We start from the raw sequence: 20,057 nt of genomic DNA, 5'->3' as shown, positions 1-20,057 counted from the left end.
CCCCCCCCCGAATGCTCCGCCATGGTTGTTGCATTGATGCTAGTTGGACGAACACGGCTGTTCCTTTTCTCCCTTCTTTTATACATATATATATGTTACATATATATATATAAATATATCGTATATCTCTTTTTTATAGGGCACGCAATACGTACATGTCGATGTGTTATCCACCCAATTAGTCAATCCGATCGGCTATGTTTATAGGGAGCCCTCGTTTTCGGGGGCGACGCCGGTCGATCTGTGGCCGGAAATAATCGCGCGGACCATCATTAACCGCTCAACGGAAGCGAATTCAGATGAGCGACGACGCGAAAATTGGTAACGAATCGTCGATTTTCGAACAGGACGTCGCGAGAGAATTTCACCCGGCGCTCGTTCTCGCGGTTTCCCGCGCATTGTTATTTCGTTTTTTGTGTTTCCCGTTCCGATCGTTCTCCTTTTTTTTCTCTCCAAGAACGGCCCGGAACCGCGCGAGCGAATTGGTCCTCTCCCTTTCTCCCTCTCTCTTTCTTTCTCTCTCTCTCTCTCTCTCTCTCTCTGCTCTCGGAAATTTATTTTTCCGGAGCTACGATTTGGAAAAACGATTCTCCGTCGATTTTTATGTTGTTTTTCTCCCTTTCTTTTTTTTGGCGAGATGGATCGCGGCGAAAGCGCACCGGCGGCCGCGCGATCAAAACATTTCGAGCAATCGAACAACAGCGACAAGCGAGGGAGGGCTAATATTTAATTCGTAAGCTCATTGGATTCCGATTAAACTCACGCCGCCGCCGCCACCGAAAAGTCCATTTATATGCGACGGTCGCTTGGCGGAATTTACAACGCGCAGTTCACTTCCGTTATCGCGGATATTATACCGGGTGGCGTGTGGGTGGTGGCGCGCTGGCCAAAATTTCGCGCTAGCGTGCGCGACGTATGATCGCGAATAAGCGGCGGCCGGGCCGATTAAACCGGCGACAGCGTATTTAACGTTTTCATTGTTGGAGTGTAATCCCTCCGCTCTTCGGCGCTCGTGAGCGCGCTATCGCGACCGTATTTCCATAAATCTGAATTTCCTCCGGGCCGAAGCGGCGTGTGTCGGTCGACCGGGCGATCTGCCACGGTCGCCAACGCCGCCAACGCCGCGCGCGCAATCGATTAATTAATAGCCGTTAATTGGCGTGTCACGAGCACTCGTAAAATTCAGCCCGAAGACAGCGTTCATCCGGCGCGGTCGGCTTTTAAATTCGCATTCGTATCGCGAGCTGCAGCCGTCCCGAAACGTCAGCTCGAAGTGGCGCCGGCCTGCGAGCGTGCTTCGCGAAACCCGTTGCCGATCGCGATCTGATTTATGAGACAACACGCGGACTCGGAAGAGCGAGAAACCGCGATGAATGTTTATATTCCGACATCGACCATGTGATATTTAACCCATTAAAGGCCGTAATTATTTCATTAACAGTTCCAGTCGAAGGAACAGTCTACTTGTTTCTTAGAAATGTCAAGAGAGAACTATTTTTGACGATATAAATGTAATTGCAAATTGGATGCTGATAATATAAAGAATAAAATTAAAGAAATTACAATTAACAGAAGAATGAAATTACATATTAAAGTCGTGATTTCTTTTAATAAGGGAAGTATCCCATACTGAGAAAAAAGTTTTTGGGGCTTTTAATTAATAAGAAATGAAGGAGTTATAATCAGAGGTGCGATTTTTCTAGCGAATATTACTATAGTGCCAGTAACAATAACACTTTACATGCTTTATTGCCACTACTAATTTTTCGGATGAAACCAGAAGAAAATACAGTTGAGGCCAAAGATGACTATATATTACAGTGAAATTTTTCTCATGTACTCAACTGTACATCGGCCATTAATGAGTTAAAAAAAAAAACGAGTAAACATTTATGAGCGCGCGAGAATTTCCAAATCTGACGATTTGACTCGTGGAGTATTTTCTTTCGTAATTCGGGATTCCGGAAGACGCGATCGTTACCAATTTGCGCATACCAGGAAACGTTGACAATCGAGTTAACATTTCCGCGCCACAGATCACGCGAGCCTCGTAGGAAAGCGGAGTTTACGATACTGGTTGTAAGACCGGTCCCGCAAGTCCAACCCCTCTTCATTTTGGAATGCGCCTGCTATTTATGCATCACGCTCTAGTTCTCTTACCTACTCTTAAACCTCCGCCCTCTTTAGACGACCGGCGATCGACCGCCGGTCGGGCCAATTAACCAACCCAACCGTCGTTGAACGTTTAACTTTCGTTTGGTTTGCGCTAACATCACGCGCGTCACTTGCACCAGTAGTCTATTGAGGATGCTGTTGATGTGTGTGCTGCATAATCGTAATTCAACTCACTAGCCTAACAACAACAGTGCGTGTTTATCGTAACGTGCCGGTTCACTTTTGTCTGTCAGCACTTTGAAGAGATACTTTTGTCCGACTGTTCTATTTTCACGAATATTTTGTCGAATTTTGCGTAACAAGTAATATTCTCTTTCGGATTCTTCTTCTAATTGTATATAATGAATGATTTCTTCTCATTCTTCCTTTTTCATAGCTTAGAAGCTAAATACAATTAACGAGTAAATAGAAAGAAATAGCTACCGGTGTAGTAAATACAAAGCGAACGAGCGCGCAGCGCAAGAGTTTTGCGCGCTCGGGAGCTTTTTTTTTTCCTTTTTCTCTAACAGTGTCACGCGATGAAATGCCCGTTCCTTTAACGAACGTTATTCTCTTCAAGGTGAATATCGCTCAGGGCGAAACGTACGTTAATGAGAAAGCACTTGTTGAATCACTCCATCAGCAGCCGATCCGAACGAGATGACCGTGCGCCGATGAAAAGGTAGGCGGAATCGTCAGTTTTTATTTAGCTCCGACTTGGACCGACCGAAGATAGAAGGCGATTCTTCCCGCGTCGTGCTACTTTTATTCTCCTCGACCCATATTTTCTCTCTCTCTTTCTCTCTCTCTTCTCCTCTCGTCTTTTATTTTTTTTCTTTCTTCATCCGATCTGTCGATAACTCAACGCCATTTGTCGTCTCCAGTCAGTACAACGGCTATTCATTAAAGTCAATATCCATCCATCAAAGGTTGCCTACTTTCACTCTTCCGATCGTGTCATCTATCAAAACGTTGAAGTATAACTTAAGAAATATTTCGGATATATAATCTGTCGCTATATGCGCGGCTTCATAAATCACTCGCCACAATCTCTGCAGGATGACGATCGACGACGTCGTCGTCGTTGCGTTTCGATTCCTTCGCGATCCCGGTAATCCGAATTATCTCTCAACGACGACGGTCCGCGATTTGCAACGGAGATAGATAGATAGATAGATAGATAGAGAGAGAGAGAGAGAGAGAGAGAGAAAAGAAGCCGACGTTTTTGAATAAAATTTGATTAATCCCCGATCGATCGACGTTATTCACCCCGCGGGCGCTTCTTCCCCGTTCCCCCCAGGCGCGATTCCTCATGCTTTCGCGGTCCGGGGGGGTAACGGACGCCCGATTGTTTTCCGCCTCATTTCTGATACATAAATCGGCCGACGCTCCGCGATCTCGTCGAAATTCACCGAGCCAAGCTCGCTCCGGCGAATCCGAAATGCATCATCGGCCGAGAGAAAGCTCGGCCGCCGTCGGCACCGGTGGTGGTGGTTGTGCATCGTCAGCTTCCACAAGCTCGCGCGTTTCTCACAACCGTCTTTCCACGTCGATCATGCGACCGTTGCCCTCGCACTGGTTGGATCGACTCGACGTCGTCAGCTCGCCAATTTCATCGAGGAGATTCTTCCCTCGGAAGATCCGCGCGGACCGACCGAAAGACAAGCGGGAGATCATCTCGCGAGCGTTTCCACGCGGAATACCCGTCGCGTCGACGTCTTCTTCGCCGAGTTCCTTTTTCATCTCTCCCTCCCCTCCCCGTATTCTCGTTTCCTCCGTTTCATCAGGTCCTCGAGTTTCATTCGGCTGAACGTGACCGACGCGGTCTCGTGACTTCCGCTTTTCAGGGCTTCGAGAGGGTCTCGAATCGCTCGATTCGCGCGGCTCTTCCGCTCCGAAGCGCGCGAAGATCACTCTTCTATTTATGCTATTCGCCGCTTCTCGAAAGGGGATTGCGGTGGTCCATTGCGAGCGGATTACAGTCGATAAAATTGATCGACGTAAAAGGGAGAGAGGGGGAGAGAGAGTGTTTACTCTCTCACGGGATGAACTTCGTTTACCGAAGTTGTAGTTGTCGTTTCATTCGCCTCGGGCCACTTACGAGTGTCAACCGCAGGCGGAGAGGACTTCTCTATTTCTCTATTTCGGAGTTTTCCGAAGTCTACCGCTGCATCCTGTCTCTTTCTCTCTTCTGTCTATTCCACCCTTTACTCTCTCTCTTTCTCGCGCGAGCCGCCTCCTGTTTCCCGCGTATTTACTTCTCAGCCGCAATTTCCCAAAGTCAATCTTTGGTAGGAAGAGCAAAATTTCCTGTTCGCGACGCCCCGCCGTTTTCTCACGTCGAACACACGTCAGCCGCTACGTCCCTGGAACGGGTGGATATGTTTGTCGGTGGATCGTGCTTGTTTTTGCGTCCTCCGTGCGATGGACGCGGTCGCTGCGAATCTGTCATTCCAACCGCGATGTGCGGCCGTTCATCCTTTTCTTTCCCGTAGCCTCCTCGTAGATATAGCCTATATATACGTGTGTCTCACGTTTCGGCTTGCGAAATCTTCGTGAAAGATTCCTCGACAAATTTCGACTCGATTTTTCCATGACGCAAGAAGCCGGAGCGGAGAAAATTGAGAACGGGCGAGAGGAGACTCGATGAACTCTCCAGATTTAATCGCTCTCTCTCTCTCGAGGAATATAAATGAACAAGAATTGCTCGATTTGAGGATTGTGACCGTAAATTTTATACAGATGGGAATTATAGTTCGAAATTTTCGGGAAAACCCTCTTTTTTCCGAATTTTTCGGCGAATTTTTCCGGCTTCTCACCTTCATTACGGAAAAAGGTAAATGTGGCATGTTTTAACCGAACACGCATAAAATTTCTCTAGACGAATTTTTGCATTCTAGACGAATTTTTGTACTTGGAACAGAGACCGAAGAAATCCGCTGAAAATTGGGAAAAATGTGTTTTTTCTCCGACACTTTAAAACTATAATAGGAATATTCGAATTTAGAGCTCTGAGCACACGCGAAAAGTAACTTATCCAATCCGCTTGATCGAAAAGTAACGAGCAATGAGCGGCGACTCCTCGCCAAGGAAAAATCGATTTGGCATTAGTCGGCGGAGTCGGTCGTGGAAATTTCAGCGACGACGAGAACTGCCCACGGGACAGAAAAGGAGGCAGAATCCCGTTTGAACGGCCCCACGTTGCGCTCGCACGCGCAACGAATTTACCCACGCGCTGACTCGTTAGGGAACGAGCGAGAAGCTCGTCGTACCGGGCCCTGAAAATTCTTTCGCCGTACGAGTCCGTCGCAACCCGACACAGTTAATTGAAACGTTCGACGAGCGCTCGTTACGCGCTCTCTCGCTGGAGAGAACGCCGGACTGAAATTTATTAACGAGGATCGGCTCTCAAACGCGAACCTCGTCTCGTCGGCTGTCGACGTGCGCCGTGCGGTTCCTCGAGGAGCAGCTTTACGGCAGGACCGGTGGCCTGATAATACACAGAGCGACCGATAATACAAGCAGCGTCGTCTCCAAGGTAGGCGAGGTGTGTGTAATTATAGCATGTGCGCGCGTACGCGTGTGTGTTGCAGCCGCGGCGCTTCGCGGAGTCGCTATACAACGAGGTAGAGTTGGAGCAGCAAGGGCGACTTTCCCGACGAGTGCCGCATTAGCCCTGGCCACTGGCAGGAACCCGGGGCCACTCGCAGCTGCAGCTGCAGCCACGGCCTTGCATCCCTTCGCACCGTAAGTATCGGCCCGGCGGAGCCCGATCCCGGGGTGAATATTTCAACCCGGAACGTTAAAGGTACTCCGTACGTGCGCGAGTCAGTCCCGATTGTCGCGTCCGCGCTATCACTGCAAAGCCAAGTGTGTTATTTTACACGCTTACGTATGTCAAAATTTTTTACGCATTTTTTTACACATTTCTATACGGTGTGTTTCTATACGGAAGAAAGAGTTTAGTTGCATTATTAACGGAAACAGGGAATAAGTTCTTTCAAATGCGTTCTGATGGAAGGAAGCAGAATTTCTGATTCTTGTGACTCAGATGTGCTTCTTACAATCGGAAATTCTAAATTGAGAAATTTTTATTTATCGTTGAGGTCAATGCGTTTCACTGGTATTGCGTCTCGTTCGGGCACGGTTGAGAGGCTCAAATTAAATTAAATCGTATATATATATATATATATATATACATATTTGACGGTATTTTGAATTTCGATTAAATTGCAAACTACCTCATTCACCGTTCTGCGATAATCGCGATTTAATTATTGTAATTATCAGGAATCGCCAAAAATATACAACGCCCGCGATAATTACAGCAGCGCGGGTTGGCGCGATTCGCTTTTTGATCACGCGTCGAAGAACGCGATTTCGTTGTATTACGAATAATAAACAGTGTAACCTCCCTGTCTCGACTTGCCGCTGCGAATGAATAATCGACGAGTATCGCTGGCGCAGCACGGAGTATCTTTACAGGTCTGAGCCCGGGTAAATCATTTTATTATGTAATTTTATCTTGTAAATAATCTCTCTCACATGTGTAAAATAATCTACCGCCTGATGCTTGTTCTGTGTACACGCGTGTGAATGTGCGGTATATTGTGCATCTGTGTGTGTGTGTGTGTGTGTGTGTCCTTCCGTCCTCTTCGAAAAATTACGCTTGCAGTGAGTAACTAAGAGAGCTCGTCTCCGCGCAATCTGCGCTCTCCCGCAGACGAGACGTTAAACTCTCGGGGCGGTGGTGGTTCGTCGGACGACGGAGGGTGACGTGTGCGATATAACGACGATAATTAATTTACACGAACCGTAGCGGGGGCAGGGGAAGGGCAACGCGAGGGGAAGGCCACGTGTCCGTCGTGTGCGTCGTTGAAGTTCCGAGACTTTTTCCTCGCAGCGGAGCCTCTTCTTCTTTTTCCCTCCCTCTTAACGATCGGCGGTTATGTCGTTAGCGCGGGATTTACATGCCGCTGCTTTTCCCGCGCTCTCGGCGACGATTAAGTTTCGTCGTTTAACGAGCGCGGGTTAAAGTACGCGGCCGACCGCCGTTTTCGGGTTCGTTCGTTCGTCCCATCCGCTGTAATTAAGCCCGCGGTGAAATTTTCTTTCGATCGCGATCCCCGACGTGAGCCTCGAGCGAGCATTAGCGGTACCGCACCGGTTCCGTTCGCTAGGCGCGTATTTAATATTACATTAAGAGGAAGTATGAACATAATGGAACTCGACGGTACACGAGACCGAGCCGTCTCGCGATGGGCTTCTTACGAACAAAATTCCCAACGGAGAAAAACCGACGGCGAGGATGCACCGGCCGCCGGACGCGAGTGCTCGAGTTGATCAACGCTCGCGGGCGTAAACAAATCCACAGCGAAAAAATTTGTGTAAATAACGCGAAATACCGGCGAAATCGCGTCGCATTAACGAGGTGAATATGTTAAAAAGTAACCTCCACCCATAAAATAATCGTCTCCACCATACGATGTCGTCTTTTGTACTCAACGTGTCGGTATAAATTATTTTTTTCATATATCTCGACATTTATAATACTGATTAAACAATAATCAAATCGGTCACTTTGTACGGATCATTTTGTTTCATATATTTGTGTGTGTACTTTTCAACATTATTCCCATGTTAAAGCAACACAAGCATTTCAGTGGGCCGTTACTTACGCAAGATATTTTTTTTACTGTGTGAAAACCCGCGCGCCGGCACGATGTAGGTCGTTCAAGCTGCAGCACAAAAATATCGCGCGGAATGTCAATCGTAGGTTCGCGTTCTCATTCACGCGTCAGTTCGTCGTCCATCGCGCGATGTCCGTCGAAGGCCACCGCGCGCGCCCTGATATCGCGGGGCTGATATCTCGCGGCCAACGCCGAAATTACTCACTGCAACGAGTTGTTGCACGCGCCGCTCTCGGCATCAAGGCTTTGCCTGTCAATCTCACTGCATCTGCACGACGTCCAACAACCGCTCCCTGCCTCCCTCCCTCCCTCCTCTGCCAGCCCTTCGGCGTTCCCGGTGCGCATCTGCGCCCCGCACTCCGATCTAACTCCGCTTGCGCACAATGCGGATTATAATTTGCGAGAGAGCCTCGTGGCGCGCTGGCTCGTCCATTTCCCCCGATGCGGAGAAACTTAGGACGAGCGGAAAAACTAGGGATCCTCAATTACTACCCTTTCCTATTCCCCTTCCCGCGCCACCGCAAGACCCCGCGGAGCAGAACAAAAACCGGGAAAAACCGCTCGACTCGCAAAATAACCGACTGCACTTTGACCGATTAGAGATTCCGAGCGTGTTTGTACGGCGGCGCGCCGCGAATTATCGCGCATCGCGCGGTGATAACGCGATCCTCCCCTTCCCCCTCATTTTCTTTCCTTCCGCTTCTCTCGCGCTCTTTCGCTCTCGTCGGATCCAAAAATCTCCGCGGAACGCGAGGTCTCCCCCCCCCCTCTCTTACTCTTTCTCTCTCTCTCTCTCTCTCCTGCTCTCTGTATTTCTCTCTTTCTCTTCTTCTTTTTTCAAATTCTCCCACTATCGCGAGTTTTTAGGAGCACACGTTCGCGTTGAACAGTCAATCGTTCGTTTTAACCGTTTCGGAACCGAGGAGGACGCGGCGTCCGCGACGGGGAATGAAAAATTTGAATACGAACGAAAATCAATTTTCGAGGCCTGTTACATCGATGCAGGCGCGCGCGCGCGCGCGGCCCGCGAAATCGGATTTGTCAGATCCAATATCTGCATACGTTTTGTGTGTCGCGTTATGCATTTTAATTTAACGTTCCTGTCATTTCATTTGTAAATGTAAATTATTAACGTCCGACAGCTACGCGAAAGGAGGCGCGGCGATTTTATTTTCAATTTACCCGCGCACGAGAACGTTATTATTATTATTGCTATTATTGTTGTTATTTTAAATAATCGACATGCGATATCTCGACGGCCAACTTTTTCCATTTCTGCCCGACGTGTAATCAAAATAGACGCGGCCGCGCGAGTTTCTCGGACCTGCCGAGAGCGAGCTCGCGAGTTTTTCGCGTCCGGTCTTTTCTTCTAAAACAAGATTATTACTTGGCCAAGTTAAATAGACTTTTAACAACGATCCTCAACGGGAGCGGAGTAATAAATGGGAGCAGACTACTCATAAAACTAATTCCATTGCGAATACTCCTCCGAGCAGATGCAATATAAAGCAATCAACTTTTTGCCCCCTCCCCGCACTGTCCCACACCCCCGCCCTCGCCCCCGCCGAACACAATTCATAGTCTTCGCGCGCGTAAAACAAACTTCGCTCGCGCCTCGCGCGCGCACTCGCGGAGAGAGCAAAGTTTATCGCGTTATCCGCCGCGGAGCGCGCGCGATTGTTGAGCTGCCGAGTAGAGAATTTTCAATTTCAACCCCGGGCCGGACGCGATATTTAATACGCGACGTCCACCGGGCACGCGATGCATTGTGCCGTGCATTATTGAGTTGAAAGATTGAAAAGTCCGCTTCGACGTGAAAAGTAACAGCTCTCGTCTGGCCGAGCGTCCAAATGTTGTTCCACCCCCCTCCCCCGTCGACTATTACGGCCGTTAAATTCGCAAAACTCGTTACTTTGGAAAAAATACAAGATACGAAGCAACGTCGCATTTTTCCTCCCCGTTTTTTCCCCCCGGACGCGCGGTGAAATCTGATTCTCTCGGTCGCACGCGGGGGCAGTCGCGGGGGAGACTCGAAATTCGTTACGCAGGCAAGCTGACGCGAAAGGCGGACACGCTGCCCCGTACTCATCCGTGATTTTTATTTTACAGCGTCTACTACGATCCCTTCCTCGCAGCGCACGCAGCTACGCAGGACTCCAACTACAGGCTACAGGTGAGATATCTCTGGATTTTTCCTCGCTCGCGGAGGTTATTCCGCGCTTCCGGTGCACGACGGCGCGCGGCCATCGTCGAGACGGTAATCGTATCGTCGATTGACGCGGAGAGAATGAGCTTTTAATTAGATCGAAGAACATCGTACAGAACGGAACCACGGTAAAACGCTCCGACCGAGCGAGACGGCGATAATCAATCAACGCGCGATCGTCGTCCGATAATCGGCCGTTAATCGGAAAATAAAGCCTCGTGAACGTTTGACGTGTTTTCATTATGTTGCGCTGCACGGACAGCCATCGGCCGGAGCTAATTAATCGGACAATCAGACTGTCGCGATGCAGTCGATACGTGGTGCCTGCGCGCAAGCTCGCGCAAGAGAGGCGGCCGCGTGTCGCGTGATTTCGCGAAATCTCGCCGATGGCGATTTTTCCTCGATTGCATTCTCGAACGCACGCTCCTTCGCATCTGAAACTGCGCTCTTCACTGACAGCACGTGTGCGAACGAAATATTCAAATAGACAAACGCAATTTTCGCGAAATCGAACATCATTTCAGCGCCGTGCGGAAAACGAGAACTGATTCGACGCTCGTGAAATATATCCTGAAGAGATAAACGCGCGGATGGATAGAATTTGTTAAACGGCGCTTTTTACTTAGAGCGCATTTGAACGGAATATTCAAATAGACGAGTGCAATTTTCGCGAAATTGAGCATCATTTCAGCGCCGGTATCGGGAAACGAGAATTGATTTGACGCTCGCGAAATGTACCTTGAAGAGAAATGCACAGGTGGATAAAAGTATACAGAATATAGATGAATATATCTTGAAGGGAGAGAAATCGGCTTAACACGTCCGTCAAAGGATCTGTCGTTGAAATTAAATTCAACGATGACGAACGAGAACCGCTACATCGTCAGGATAATTTCGAGCAACTCGAAATAATGAGTTCCTCGCCGCACCGAAATATTCCTTCTCGACGGGACTCTCTTCGGAATCGAACGGAAAACGCTCGCTCTCACGTGCACCGGAAGCGGAATACGGCGCAGTATATGTTTGTAAGATGATATATACGAGTGTGAGCGCAGAGATCTTGACTAAAGTCCGTAACTCTTGATGGACCCGTTTAGCTGGAATGGCCTCAAGCAACAGCTGACGTTAGTTGACACATTTTGCCAGGCTTGCACACACACACACGTGTATACACAGTCACACCCACACATGAAAGAGAGAACTCTGGGAGAAACCGATAACAATTACACCATTCCCTATCTCGTTCTACATTGTTCCGATCGTTCGCCGTTCTCATTGTATCTCATTTCTCGCCTGCCTCCCTTCTCTCTCTCTCTCTCTCTCTCTCTCTCTTTCACTCACTGTCGTTTCATTCGCACAAAAATCCCGATGCATCCCGACGTCACGAGTGATAGAAAAGAGAGTGCACGCGCGACGGACTCTGCCAGCCGTCGAGATGATTATTCCCCGCCTCGATCATGCGTCTCCCCGGCACCAATTCGCGCGTGAATGGATTTTACATTCGTGCCCGTTTTGACAGTCTCCTTTGAAACCAATTTCTCGTCGCCAAAAGCGAACGTCGAGTCTCAAATGACTACAGTCGCGCCGTGTGTACGCCATTGTTGACTGCGACGGAACGGCGCTTTGAATTTTCTCCGACCGGTGTGCATGCGACAAAAGAAATCATCTCGCAATCGACGAGAGAGGATCGTCTCGGGAGGTAATTCCGCCCGAATCGCGTCTGAAATTATACGGATTGTTCCGCGCGTTCAGCGTTGAATCGACTGAACTTCGCTGACGGAATCTCCGAGGAATGAAAGGAATCGTAGATTTCCGGAGTTGTCTTTCAGCGCCGGGGGACGATTCGGATGTCGCGTCGTCGCGTATAATGAATCGTCGTATTAATTTGCAATTTTTCAATTATGCATTTTTCAGCGTAATAAAAATCTCAGGACGGACAACCCGCGTCTTCGCATTTATTCGCGTAGAAAACAAATCTTAGGTCCTTGTATCATCCGCGAGGCATCTTGTTGCATCTTGTGCTGCCGAAGTGCATCTCATCGCGCACCATTTCACCCGTCCTCGCGTCTCCCCTCGTCCCATCCGCTTTAGTTACATCTCTACATTCTCCTTTCTCTCTCTCTCTCTCTCTCTTTCTCTCTCCCTGTTTTCACGACCATTCAAAGAAATGATTCGGCAGGCGACCCGACGCATAATAATCTCGAGCGCGCGATATAGCGCGACATTGCGGTGTGGATAATACGCTAATACGCGGACGGTCGCACGCGAGAACGGATTTTCGCGTGCTCGCGTCCGGAAGCACGGAAAACGGAGTTAACTCGCTTTTAACGAGGACTCCAAAGTCCCCCGCGTAGAACTCGAGATCGAGTTTCCTCCGTCGGGATTCTACCGGAATTTCTTTTCAGGTTTGCCGTTTGTGTTTCAGGCTAAAGCGCCCGCCCTGGAGGTAGGAATTAAGGGTCCGCCCGTTCTTCTCGTCTCTTCGTCTGTCTCACATCTATATATATATTATATATATTTATATATACATATATTTCTCTCTTCTCTCTCTTCTTGTTATCGTTCATTTTGTCTGTTCTCGTTATCTCTTTCTCTCTCCCTCTCTTTCTTACTCTCTCTCTCTCTCTCCCTCTCTCTTTCACACTCTTTTTCTCACTCTTTCTCTCTTTATTCTTTTCACGTTTCCGTTCGTTCGCAATATTGAAGCGCCTCACCGATCTCTCGGAGAGACTGTTTAGTTAAATGTGTTCACAACCTTCTCCTGCTAACAATCCGTCCCACCCAGCCCCGTGAAAGTCTCAAGCTGCAGCTTTGCCTCGAAAGAGGGTCGTTTTAGGGAAGCTGTAGAGGAGAATTTCATCCGGTCGCGAAGGAGCCGCCAGCTTCCCCCGCGACTGTGTCGCGCGTTTTCTTTTCTTCCTCCCTTGTTCTCGATGGGTATTAGCGTGAGACAGCATGCGTTGTCGTTTATTACCTCCTTACTAAACTTAGAGCATGCGTCGCACCGACTTAGAGAATCCGTCGTAGGAGGCTACATACGAGAAAGGAAGAGAGAGAGAGAGGGAGAGAGAGAGAGAGAGAGTGTAGCGAACTTTGTGATGAGTGCACGCAAATTGGGTGTCGTATGAAGTGACTCTCAATTTTGTTTTGAGGGAGCTTTGTATTATGCGGGCTGTAGGCAGGTTTCGTGTAATTAGCAAGCTGACGCAAGGTAGATTAGTCGTACGACGATCTTGATGTGGTAACGTAGTCAGATTAGGCCCACCGCCATGGTAAAGATAAATTCGTAGCGAATTAACCACGAATATCGGTAGACCGAAACGCTTGGCCGCACGTTAATCCCGAATGAGCAAGAATTCGCGAGACCTACACGCAATCATGACCGGAGAATGGTTAAATGTTTAAAGAGCCAATGTTCACTCGGTCGGTTTTCAGTTGCAAAAGTCATATTTTGAAACATTCTGTACAATTTAATATGTCTGAGCATTTTCCGCTTTTATTGTCAACTATCATATGCACTTGTGTGAGATGTTATCTGTTATTTGCTTACATTCGTTTTCCCTAATTGTATTCCCCTTGGGGAAATCCTCCAAAAGGGATTTCCCGTTAATAAATAAGGTGGGGTATATTACAATAAGCACGTCGATCGAGTAACGTCTTAGCGGTTAAAGGACGAAATTGAAAAACTCAGTTGAACTCGGCGAATTTTTCGATCACGAGATGCTTGTAAATTCTGAAACTTCTGCAATTGAAAATCGTCAAAATGGACATTTCCCTTTCTTTCGTGGCACAGATACGCACGCTGGCACGTCAACTTTCCAAGTCGATATAAATATCGCAATATCACGGAGAGAATAGACGAGAAATAAGCTTTTAACGACTTCGTGCTGCAGAATCTATTTTATCCGATCGGGAGAGCGAGAGAAAGAAACACGACTTAGTAACCGACCCTTATTGTGTTTCGCGTCAAACGGAGATACGCTCGTGCCAAAAATGTAAGTCCCTGTATCAGACCGGCGACATGCGCGATCGTAAATACGGGACAGCAGATACGAAGGTAAAAACTTTTCCGCGGTCGTGAATCAGCGAGCGATGACCATTTGTCGAACTGTTTTACGAGAGCGCCTCTGGCACTCGTCTCGAGAGCCTTATTACGACATTAGGACGTTATTGCGCGAATGCTTTATTGCGAGTGTCGGGGCGTCAAAGTATATCGCTCCGAGAGAATTTTCATGACTGCCAGCGTGAAAATTTATTACGAGTGTCGGTGGGCACGCGTCAAAGCGCGTGTCGCTCGGAAAATTTCTCACGATTCACTTGCGCGGGGCGCGAGGAGACAACGAGGAAAAGTGGACGACAATTCGACAATATATAATTACATTGTCGTGCAATATTATATAATATATGTATGTATGCGTCGAATCGCTATCAATTTTTATTTCATGGCACGCGAATGACGAATTTTTGGTCGGAATGAAAATTCAACGGAACACTATAAACAAACCGCGGCGCTATTAGTCTTTTATCATGGCTGTAAAGTCGCTTATCGTGCGACCACGAGTGGTTTAATAAATCATCCTCTTATCTCTCTCTCTCTCTCTCTCTCTCATTCTCTCGCGCTGGATGGCGCAAAAACGCGCTCGACGGCTCGAGAATCCGATACGTAAATAATATTCAGGGGAGATTAACGAGACGTTAACTGGCGGCGTATACTCGTGCGGAAGAGGAAGGACGGGAAAACTCGTTATCGGGGCGCGTGAGTAGTGTCTTTAAACGCGGAAGCGGAGAGAGCACGGCGCAGAAGAGAGAGAGAGAGAGAGAGAGAGATGAAGGAGTCCGGCCATAAATTGTGTAGGCGCACGTGCCGGGAATCGCGGGGAATTTTCACGGCTAATTTCGACGGAGGCTCAATCTGCGAATTCGACGGTCAATCCCTCGCCGCCTCCATCGCCCGTCATTTCGTCCGAAAGAGACGGAGGAAACCGTCCTCCTCCTTCGTACCGGGAATTTACGAATCGCCGCCGCGGAGCAATAGCAACGGCAGTCGGCCATCATCCTCGACTTAGTGAGAAACCCCATAAATCAACGTCGTTGTGGCACGCTCGTCATTTGAACGGCTGACGGGTTCATCCCGGGCTGCGTCTTTGCGACAGCGAGGATGCTACGTAATACCGAGGATGTTAAAAGCGCACGTCGCACTTGTTTGAGTCGCGGTTCGAAAATACACACTCCGGTGAAAACCCACGCGGAGGATTTTTGCGGAGGTCGCGGTTTCGCAAGAGCCACCGCGTCGGGAAAGAAACTCCCCGCTATCCGCGTTCATTGCGGGCACAGACACGATGTTCCCGTGTACAATGTAATCAGACGTTAAGCGGGGGAGGCGTTAAGAAGCCTGTATAGAACTTTGATAATTGCGGCAAGTTCGCGGTAGGGTTAAGATGCTCAGCTTGTTTAACTTCGGTCCGATAATTAGTTCGTTCGGTTGCAGCGGCTTCGGGTAGGGAACCGCGCTTCCTTTTCCGGCAAGAGAAAGAGGAAGTGGAGGTATTGAATACAGCATTCGCGAAATATTTCCAAGTCTTTTCGCCGGTTTAATTGAGGGGCTCGCCGAGCGGCGACTAAGTTTTAATCAACGGCCGATATATACACCGGGGTTTGTGTGCTTGTATACCGTAATTGGGGAGGGATGTTTCTGCCTTTTCGTTATTTACCGTGGTGCTTGACGTTTTCAAAGAGAACGACGGGCACTGGGGCCATTATCCTTCGCTCGTCCGCGTCTCGATAGTAATGACGTTGTATGTGTAAAAAGAAGCCGAAATAACGCAGAGTAAGAAGATCCACCAGTCGACCACTCGTAATTGACGCGTTCTCCGGTTATTTAAAAGCATACGAATCAAAAACATGAAATACGTTATCGGTAACATGAAATATACCGTTTGATTCCGAAGCACCGTGAAAAACAGTTTCAAAAGTTATCGACGAGAGCTCTGTCAGCAATAAAATAGCAAATATCGTTAACCTGGCAATAACAAGGCTCGATTTCTGGAATGTTAATTGCAAGATGGGGTACGGGTTCGTACCCCACAAAATTTCTCAGCAATTCCATCAGTCCCTGCCATCGAGATTTTAATTTTATACTTTTGCCGTGTCAAAATAATTAAAACTAATCGGAATATCAATTTTATCTATTAAAAAACACAACTTTATCATTATTACACGAGCGAAACATCACAATTCTCAAACTTGCGAACCTGAATTTTCAATAAATATAAATTTTCATAGCAATCCCCGCAAATAAAATTTGGATGTTTTTTGCAAATATGTTCAAATTTCTTCAACTGTCGATAAATCAACGAAACGACAAAATTAGAAAATGACAGTAACGTTTGCTTTTGCTGTGCTTCCATCGGTGAAACTTGGCAAACATCGACGCGCTGAAACCGGGGTCACTTTCCCGTATCCCACTTTGCGTTTTCTAATGCCGTAAACATTTTTCCTACGTTGCAATGTGCTCAGCCGCGCTTCGGCCGTAAACGGAGCTCCGTGGCAAAGGTGCAATAACGAGAGGAAGAGCGCTCGCTTTCCCGCCGTTCTTCGTCACTGTCAGGGTTAAGCGGCTCAGGTAAATCGTTAGGCGTTTCACCTGAGCCGCAGTGTAAACAAGTCCGCCTCGAGTCTGCGGTTTCGCGGTGCGCGGCCGTTTAACAAGGTCGGTTTACGCGGGTGGAAAGAAAACCCGAGAGTAGCTGCTCCGCCGGCAGCGGTAGCGGTGGTGGTGGTGGTGGTGTGTGCGATGCAGCGAAGAGAGAAAAAGCGCGACGGGGTCGACCTTAGCGGGATGCTGAATCAGACGTAACTGCGGTTTGCCCAATCGCGAGATAAAAAGCTAATCACTGGTCTCGGACGCGACGACGAGAACGAGTTTTTGCCTCGATCTCGACACTTCCGGCTGGCCGCCCCCGGAAATTGGATTCGCGAACAGGAATCGCGAGGAATTACCGTCTCTCTCTCTTTCTCTCTCCCCCCCTCTCTCTCTCTCTCGTTGTTTTCGTCGACGATATCTCGTCGGACGAGTGGACGATCGTCGTTATTTCGCGCGATAGGATTACGCAATTCGTCGCCCCGTGGTCGTCGTCGGCGTCAGCGTCGCGGCATCCTAGCCTAGCTCGCGTCTCCCGTATTTCGTCGCGACTGACTTCGCCTGTTTTCGAAAACTTCGGTCGAGAGCGAGGGATTCAGCCAAGAAGATCCGCAGCAACCTGGCGCCCGGCCGTGGCTTGTAATACGTCGTTCTGTTTTCCTCAAGCCGACGACAAAACAGCAACTTGCTCGTTCACCCTCCCGCCCCGCCTGCCTGCCAACCTTGCCTAACCGTCGGCACTCCTTCGCGTCTTTTTTCGCGGGCGAAACGTCGAATAACAACCCGTTCCCTGACCGCGCCGACCGAAAGTTCCTGGCGCCGACCGAATCGTGTTTGCGTCGCGCGTCCGATATGCGCTCAAGCCGGTCAGCCAATTCACGCGCGCTCTATCTCTTTTTCTCTTTCCCTCCCTCTCGTTTGCGCAACCCCCGCGTTATTTGCGGCGACGTCAAAAATTATTGGGCGCGTTCGCGCGCCCGGATATAATGCACGGCTGTCGTTCGTCCGGAGTTACGAGCGGAAGAGTTTCCTGTCCAAAAATTTGCCGCGCTTCCCTGTCGCGTCGTCGATTGTTGATTCGTACACGAGTCGCATCCCGTTCCCGTTTTCTCTCTCTCTCTCTCTCTCTCTCTCTCTCTCTTTCTCTCTCTCTGTGTGTGTGTGTGTGTGTGCGTGTGTGTGTTATGTCCCCCAACAGATCTAAATTTGATTTCTTTGCCGAAAACTTGGCGGTGGACTGACATCGTTTCTGAAATTTACGTTTCCGACCTTTCGCTCTTTGGAATGAATTTTCCGACCTTTGGAATGGGTTTTTTGCCGAACGCAAAATTTGTCTCTCGTTAACGTTTTCGTCGTCGAGCGGAAACTTCGCGTTGGAATATTAATTTTAGGTTTTATTGCAAAAACTCAGCGTCAGAAAGTTTGTCCCGGCTCTCTCTCTCTCTCTCTCTCTCTTGCTTTCGGAGCGTTTTCCTGCTCCAGAAACAAGAATCCAACCTGTATTATTCATGCGAAAATCTCCTCGAGGTTACTTGGAGAGATTGAAGCACTTTACCTGGTTTCATCTTCATCGACCACACCTGCGACGAGAAGAGATTGAGAAGAATGATCGATAACCAACATCCTCTCCTCCTCTCGCGCACTAGACCTAATTCTTCTCCCTCGAGTATTTGTAGTTACATACTCCCCGTCTCCCCGACTTTTCCTTCACCCTGCACCGTAGCTATTTCCACCGAAGTTTCTTCATGTGTTGCATGACACTCTCACATACTCTCCTTTGTTCGTTCTCTCGAATCACTTAATATCGCGCGCGAAGAGCAAGTCGAGGTCGCGATTTCCTCCCCGCCCACATCGTTCCAAAAGGAAGTCTTGAAAATTTCACGAAACTAAGAATTGCTATTTTTAGCGCTATTTTAGCGTGTTTATATCCTAGACACACACATATATATATATACCTAGAAAGTGGAATGTGTTTTCAAGTTATCACAAAATATAGCCGGTGATGTGTAATGTATAGTCGCCTAATGTTACGGGCAGACCGGATATGCCGTGCATCTCTATCTCTCGATCGAATCGTGTTCCTTGTAAATAAAATGTCCCCCCGGGGCTGATTGTACAAACTACAGAAAGCGCCGAGTATCACGTTTAGTTATGTGCTCGAAATGTTTGACCGTCCATACACTGGCATTTTTAAAACAGCGAGGGGAAAACGCGCGATGTAAAAGGTCATTCCATTCGTATATGTATCGGCGTGTTTTTTTCTCTCTCTCCTCCTTTCCCCTTTTGTATATTCAAAACCCCCCCGAAATATATATCTCGCTCGCCGTTTGCGACCCGCTGTTTTATCGATGTCGTGGATAATGCTGATGCGTTTCAAATAGTAATCGCACATAGAAAACGCCGGCGAATTACAGATAGCGACAGGATCGATCGGCGCGAATTTGAAAGTCAAATATCGAGGCGAGCTTGCGCGACCGGCAATTTTCTTCCTTTCCGAAGACATCACGGGGGGTGATCCGATAAGATTGCGTTAGCGGGCGCAATATTGCGCAACGGTGGCGCGACATTACGGTAAGCCGCGCGATGCTCGGGGAAAATAACACGAACGACACGACGCAATCTCGCGAATGTCGCAGATCGAAGCCCATCGTCGCTTTCTCGTTAACTCCCGAATATTCGGAGGCTCTTGTAATCTTAGCGACGATCATTCGAGACGTACAATCGCCTCCGAAATATATCTCGCGCGATGAAACGGAACCTCGAGGAACCCGTCTTCTCTCTGTTGATCACGGTATCTTTGCGCTTCTGTGCTTTCACCTTTCGTCGCTATCTGTGCCGCGAGAGCGCCTTTGAAGCTGCGAACCGGCTCGCTTTTCCGTGTGCGAATACACGAGAGCCTTTAGAAACGAGCGTGTTAGTATATCGTTTCTCGCTGAGATCCTCTCTGTCTGTCTTCGAGCTTGCTTGAGCCTTGCATGGCGGGTCATGATTGTTGTTTCAGGCCGCGGCAGCAGCAGCCGCAGCGTCACCATTGCTGAAGACACCCCTGTCGACGGCACAGCAGGCCACCTACGCAGCTGCAGCGACCTACACGGCGGTGGCTGCGCGCGCATACGGCGCAGCTGCAGCTGCGGCACAACCGGTCGCAGGATATGCCGCAGTAGCGGGGTAAGTGCACCGTTTTCGCCGGAGAACCCCCGGTGTGTACTCACCTCACACCGAGTCCTCCTCCAGGACTTCCTCTCCCACTCTCGCCCGCTCGATATACAGGAGATCCCGAGACGAGTCGACCTTTCGTCTCTCTCGCGGATCGCCCGACTAATTTCGAACCGATTTTCCAGCATAATGCGCGGAAACGTCCCGCGTG

General features: G+C 48.8%; 1 protein-coding gene across 10 annotated transcripts in view; it reads left to right on the top strand.

Annotated features, from left to right (window-relative positions):
• The window catches only part of LOC106752109 (RNA binding protein fox-1 homolog 2-like), a 370,278-nt gene that overhangs the window by 344,479 nt on the left and 5,742 nt on the right, over nt 1-20,057 (top strand). For 4 of the 10 annotated variants that reach the window (XM_014633549.1, XM_014633558.1, XM_014633610.1 and 1 more), the window contains 5 exons: nt 5,748-5,901; nt 9,954-10,017; nt 11,148-11,174; nt 12,476-12,496; nt 19,692-19,858. In XM_014633549.1, the coding sequence (XP_014489035.1) occupies nt 5,748-5,901; nt 9,954-10,017; nt 11,148-11,174; nt 12,476-12,496; nt 19,692-19,858 (433 nt within the window). The remainder of the gene's footprint in view (nt 1-5,747; nt 5,902-9,953; nt 10,018-11,147; nt 11,175-12,475; nt 12,497-19,691; nt 19,859-20,057) is intronic. The other 6 variants (XM_014633576.1, XM_014633567.1, XM_014633538.1 and 3 more) reach the window with 6 other exon arrangements.

This window comes from Dinoponera quadriceps, unplaced genomic scaffold (assembly GCF_001313825.1).
Source record: "Dinoponera quadriceps isolate SergipeBrazil2010 unplaced genomic scaffold, ASM131382v1 scaffold96, whole genome shotgun sequence".
In the NCBI taxonomy this organism is placed as follows: domain Eukaryota; kingdom Metazoa; phylum Arthropoda; class Insecta; order Hymenoptera; family Formicidae; genus Dinoponera; species Dinoponera quadriceps.
The sequence above is the reverse complement of the archived record's forward strand: the minus strand, read 5'-3'. Positions and strand labels throughout refer to the sequence as shown.